We start from the raw sequence: 6,178 nt of genomic DNA, 5'->3' as shown, positions 1-6,178 counted from the left end.
TTTCATATAACTACTAAGGGCAATCAGACCCTTTTCTCTGAATATTTTAAACATTGTACATGTAAAATTTATGCCTAATTTGAATACTTATTAGCTGCCTAATCTCAGAAAAGAGTATTAGCTTTGTTTTTGCCTTGTAAAATTCATCACTGCGTGTATCACATTTTCCATTTCTATTATTTTTCTTCACTGATGTTCGGAAGAGTGTTTAAGAAGGGCTGTTTGTTCATAAACACATCTGGTGCTGCTGTTGTTTACTGGGCTATAGCAGCTGCCCTCCTTTACGTTAACTGTGTCCGTGTTTGGGTTTTTTGCATCCTGTTTATTTTTGACCGGACCATCTTAAAATAACTCATCTTCTGCTATTTTAACTTTCTTCATACAATATATACTTTCACTTTATCTTATAGGTGCTTGTTTGTGTTAATTCCTACAGTGTTTTGATTAATACCCCATGCACGTAGGTGAAGTTGTAATGATCCTTTTCCTGCTTTTTTTATTTGTGTTTTTTTTTTTTTTTCAGAGAAAAGCTATTGCTCATACTTTGCAAGGGAGAAAATAACTAAGTTCAATAATTAGGCTAAGCAGCAAGCTTTGTTTCTTTTCCCGAGTTTGCTTAAGCAACCCTCTCCCTTCAGAGGTGTCTTTTAAAGTCAGAGCTCGTCCAGGTTGTTGTGGGGACTCTTTCAGTCCGTCAGGAGCGAGGGTGAAGGAAAGCGAGGTCCATTCTGACCCTGCGAGAGCAGGACAGGACTTTCGTGGCTCCGAGAAGAGACGTTGACCTTTCCATATTGCAGATACAAAATGTGCCTTGAAATTCTGGTTTGTAAGGGCATGTTGGTTCTTTATTTACTGCAAAGATTTCAACTGATCTTGGCAGGACATCTCATTGCTATCCTGAAAGTACAGTATATTTATGCAGTGAAAATGATAAAACATTTATTACTGTAGAGAAGGTAATATGCATAATTTATGCTGTTTTTAGCACAATCATTAGTGATATTCTTGATAGATTTTATTTCCAGCTTTCATATCTAATACATGCCTGGAAAATTAATTTTATATCTTTCATTTATTTGCCTATGTTAAAATTGAGTTTTAAGTCATCTTCAAGTGAACAGTTTGATTGCTGCTCATGCATAAGCTTAATTACTTCCCAGGAAGGACAGTATTAAATGTTTTAAATGTCAGAAAAATAAATGAATATCAGCCGTTTGATTAAAAAAATAGGCAATATCTGACGTGTTTGCAGCAGGAGCTTTTTCTTAAAATGCCTCCGAGGCAAAATTTTATTTAGTCACAAAAAAGGAGAAGCCCATTATACTATTTATCATTGGTTGATACCATATGATTTGTAACACCCTTACAAAATTTTAATTTTGTATGATTAGCTGTGCATCATTAAACAACAGCCTTGCATAAGATATGCTGTAAAATTCTGACAGAATCAAGATAGTGAATATTTTAAATAAGGCTGTATAGTCATCCATGGTTGTCAAAGCCAGATAATAGGAAATATAGAGCAGTGTGTGAAATCGTGCCTTCATTTAAACTGGTTTTATAGGTAGACTTTAAAATGTAGTCGTTCATAAATGCTATTGACCATGCTGCGTGCATGGTGTGTTATTTTGGCCGTTAAATGTAAGCACACAAAGATTGCTTATAGAAACCTTAATTCCAGTGATTAGTATCTGTATGAAAGCAGAGTTTGCATCGCATTTCTTGGTAAGCAGCTTCGCGAGGCTTTTTTCTTCTTCTAAAGATGCTGTCTGTGTAATTGGCAGAGAGGGACATCTTGATAATGGAAGTGTGAAGGTGTAACGCGTGTGTTAATTGATACTTCTTAATCACTTTTAGGTATTAAGTCATGATGCAGGAATCTGCGACAGAGACAATAAGCAACAGTTCAATGAATCAAAATGGAATGAGCACTCTAAGCAGCCAATTAGATGCTGGCAGCAGAGATGGAAGATCAAGTGGTGACACGAGCACTGAAGTAAGCACAGTAGAACTGCTGCATCTGCAACAACAGCAGGTAAGTTTGTTTTGCTTCCTGTTTGTTTTTTAACAAATGAAGGGCTGTTTGCAGACGGGCACCCTTCCCCAGCCCCTCTGTGCCTGCTGAATGGGAAGTGTCCTGCGAGTGAAGAGCGTGGGGCGTTATTTGTTGTTGTTTTTGTGCATGTTAACGCCGAAACACCAGGATCCCCTTTTTCTGGTGGCAACGTCTCGCTGCTGCCGATGCACACGCTCGCCTGGTGATTAAAATCCCGCGGCGTATTTATGAAAGTTGCACCGAAGCCTTGCGGTGCATGTTTTGAGAATGTGTCCGTTTACGGAGCGGTGCGGTGGCGCGGGACGCGATGCGGAGCTTTCCACCAGAGGGCCACATTACTTGAGACTTGGCTTCGCTTGCCACCGCTTGTTCCAAAGTCGGACGGAGCTGGGGCGAAGGGACCTGAGTGACTCCTCACAATAAAGATGCTTTGCTGTCGCAGGTGTAAATAAAAAAATGCTGGTTAGTTCTGAACCACTGAAATAAAAAAGAGCATCTGCCTGTCTGTGTGTGCATGTGTGTGAGTGTAATTTAGATGTGTGATTTTGAAAATATGAGAAAAGGGAGAAGCAGCTTTTCGGTAGGTAGGTTTCCATTCTCACTCTTAAAACATTTTTTTTTAAGTTTGTTTGTTTTCTCAACGAGTTAATGGAGAACTGCTTTTGTGTTTAAAACTGTAAAATTAAACTGTTGTCTGACTGCTGACACCATCTAATTATGAGATGAAATCAATTAATTTTTGTCACTGTAAGACTTCTTTTCCTTTTAAAACCTGCACAGACGTAATTCCTTCTATTTTGTCTATCTAAAGAGTTACCTCCCTATTAGGGGCTGCAGATTTTACTAATGAATCAAAGCCCAGATGGTTTGTTTGGTAAACAGTCGGGGTCTGATTCTGCAGAGCGCCAGTACCTGCTCTGAACTCCTCAAAGTCTTTGGTGTCTGGTCCTCTCACCTGCTGAGGCCACTCAGCACCTTTAGAGTTCAAACCCTTCATTTGTAAATACTGAAGTGTTTTCATTGCAATGTCAGGTATTGCATTAACAGAAAGAAGGTTGTCTTCTGTCAGGTAAAATATTATAAAAATCCTGTTTTATAGAAACATGTTTCAACCTGATAGATAAATTGCATGTGTATGGGCCTCTGAAATAACAGGTCATAATAGCTCTTAAAATTGAATCATTCTTAGTGCTGAATTAAGCAGTGTACACTAGCTACATTTATAGTTAAATATTTTAAATGGTGACAGAAAATGTGGAAGAATTAAGTAGTTGTAGATTGAAATATGAGAAGTTGTTAAGGCTTAAATCTGTGCCTTGCTACAAACTCAAATGTATTCTGTTTTAACAATTGAGCACTTACAATGTTACGCTCTGAGGAAATATAAATTTTGGTGTCTTCATTATGTTCTTATCAGGCTTACACTTATATTTATATACACACTATTATCTATATGTGTACACTGTGTGTATATATTATTTTCGTATAAAATTATATATATGTGCACACACATACCTATATAAATTTAATGTTATTTACATTGAAAAGCATGCCACCACCTTTATTCCGGTGTTCAGGTTATAATAGGATTTTAAAATCTTTATTGAGAGAGTGTATTTAATTGGTGAAAATGGTTAGAAAACTAAATTTAAATGAAACACTTCTAAAACACAAAAATATCAACAGAATAATGTGCCACTTACATGTTTCTCAGAGCATTTGTAGACAATTTGTCCATACAGTCACAGATTCCAGTAGATAGCATTTGCAAAGACCACAGAGAATAACAACTGAAGATGAAAATATCCAGTTGAGTACTAATAACAGACAGGTTCTGAGGGGACAGGCTTAGAAGTGACAATCTTTTCTTCAAAACTGTGATTAGATCTTAAATAAGCAGACAGGCAAAGTAAAACCGTGGGTACAGTTAATAGGACTCAAGAGGCATTTTATGGTAGGGTCTGCACCATAGGATTTAAATACAACTTGAGTTAGGCATATAAATCCTTCTATAAAATATGTTGATGTGAAACATAAACACTAGTAAACATGCAGAGGATGTCCTTTACATAATAGGCATAGCTGTGTGCTACTTTTGCTTTTCCTTCTATTTTTTCTGGTTTTTTTTCTTTATGTTTTTGACCAGATGCCTTTTGAAATATGATTTAAGAGGAAAATGATGGCTGCTTTTTTATTATCACTGTACTAACTCTCTAAAATGTTATTTGTAATATGCAACTCGCCTAACAAACTTTGACAAGTAGAGAAAGAGAACAAACCTCATTGTACCTCCAGCTATTATTCTGAAGATTTTTTGTTGTATAAATACGTGCAAGATATAATGTACTGATGTCATAGTTTAATATTCTGGGTTTGGCTTCCCTAACTCATTTTATTGCAGGCCTTCAAATAAACAAATCAGGTTTGTTATAGGTTTTTCTAGAGGAAGCAAGTAAATGGTTGCTGATTTTCATACATTTTTTTCAGCTGGGCAACTACATAAAGCAATGCTAATACTTAAGAATAGCTATATCAGCTGAGTAAAATCACAGAATAACTTTTCACTGTGTCGTGAATATGTACTGGGGAAAGTGAAACATGAGAAATTTTAGACTGTACAAAGAGCAACTGGGCTAAGTTAAAAAATTTAAATTTTATACAATTTGCATCATGTTCAAGCAGTATGATCACAAACTGGTGGATTTATAGAAAGTAAAAACGCTAAAATAATATATATCATTAGGTTCTTATAAGCAATTATATGGAGATTGGACAGTCCTGTTATTTGCTTGATGAACTATGTTGTGATCTTTACAGAGAAATGAGTAGTTTGACTTAAATCAGGGAGTTATTCCTCATCCATGTATCAAGAGAGAATGACAGTATTCTATAATATATTGTAATATATACATGGTGATAAATGGATTGAGTGCTGTCACAAGTCATCAGGTCGGCTTTGAAGATGTATGACTAGAACGTAAGCAACTTTTTATCTTACTGTCGATATTTATCAACTTACAAATATTGCTAAAGTGAATGTAGATTCTTATTATTAAAATATGATGCAAACTGTAATCTGCTTGGACTTGTTTCTGCTGCTTTTTTTGGCTAACAATGAGACATCCTCTGTCATATATTTACATTCATACACTTCTGAGGTTTTCACTTTGATTTTTTTTCTTGTCTTTTAAAATCAGTGTTTGATATTAGAATGTATAATACATGGAAAAAGCATATCCTTGATTGAATACATTGACAGATTATTCTGCATTAGATGTAGAATTTTATTTTGATATTAAGTTTGTAGAATTAATTGTTTGTGTCACTAAGGTCAAAATAGTTGCTAAAAAACCATGATTGCTTTACAGGGTAGATTTGAGCTTGCATTTTGAGTATTCATTAAGTCAGTTCTACCAAGATAATATTCTTAAATGTTTTATGGGAATTTATTGGTAAGAAGCTGTTTCAGTTGACTGTGTTTAAAATTATTTTTCCAAAGCTGTTTTGTTTTGTTTTTTTCACATATCACTTACCACTAGTATTTCATTAATACAAAATATAAACAATATTAAAGTGAAAATGTGATGCTAGCATTCAGCTATCTTATCCTGAAGATGTAGAAATAGTAGTTTTGCTTTCTTATATGTTTTGTCCTTGTGGTTATTTAAAAAGGAGGAGGAAAGTAGCAGGATTTTTTTGTTTATTATGTGAAGTCTTAAATTAAGCATTAAAAAACCACATTTCTGTATGTCGAACCGTATTTCTATTTACTAAACCACTAGAAACTTGCATTTTGACTCCTTGAAAGAGCAAATGAATTTTCTCTTACTGCACAGGCAGTTTGTGTTAAAAAGTGACATAAAAATCCACAAGTACTACACCTGTGGCAAAAGCTGACACCATAAAAAATACTGATTATATGTGACTTAAATATAAAACTTCTTACTGCATCTGATTGCACTTATTGTTACTTAAACTGACCATGTTATATTAGGAAGAAATGCTTTTTCCTAGTGATTTAAAATTGAAGTTAAAATTCTGGACAGTTATGCTGAAGCGTTACAGGCTTTCGTATCATAAGCTCAAAAAGGGGCAAAATTCTGTTAGGTTCTTTCATATGGC

At 35.0% G+C, this 6,178-nt stretch overlaps 1 protein-coding gene across 3 annotated transcripts in view; it reads left to right on the top strand.

The window, feature by feature from the left end:
- Positions 1-1,867: 1,867 nt before the first annotated feature.
- FOXP2 (forkhead box P2) overlaps positions 1,868-6,178 on the top strand; it is a gene marked incomplete at its 5' end in the record, with an annotated part of 192,678 nt that continues 188,367 nt past the window's right edge. For all 3 annotated transcript variants that reach the window (XM_080343100.1, XM_080343099.1, XM_080343098.1), the window contains one exon: positions 1,868-2,035. In XM_080343100.1, the coding sequence (XP_080199226.1) occupies positions 1,868-2,035 (168 nt within the window). The remainder of the gene's footprint in view (positions 2,036-6,178) is intronic.

This window comes from Nesoenas mayeri (assembly GCF_963082525.1).
Source record: "Nesoenas mayeri genome assembly, chromosome: 1".
In the NCBI taxonomy this organism is placed as follows: Eukaryota; Metazoa; Chordata; class Aves; order Columbiformes; family Columbidae; genus Nesoenas; species Nesoenas mayeri.
The sequence above is the reverse complement of the archived record's forward strand: the minus strand, read 5'-3'. Positions and strand labels throughout refer to the sequence as shown.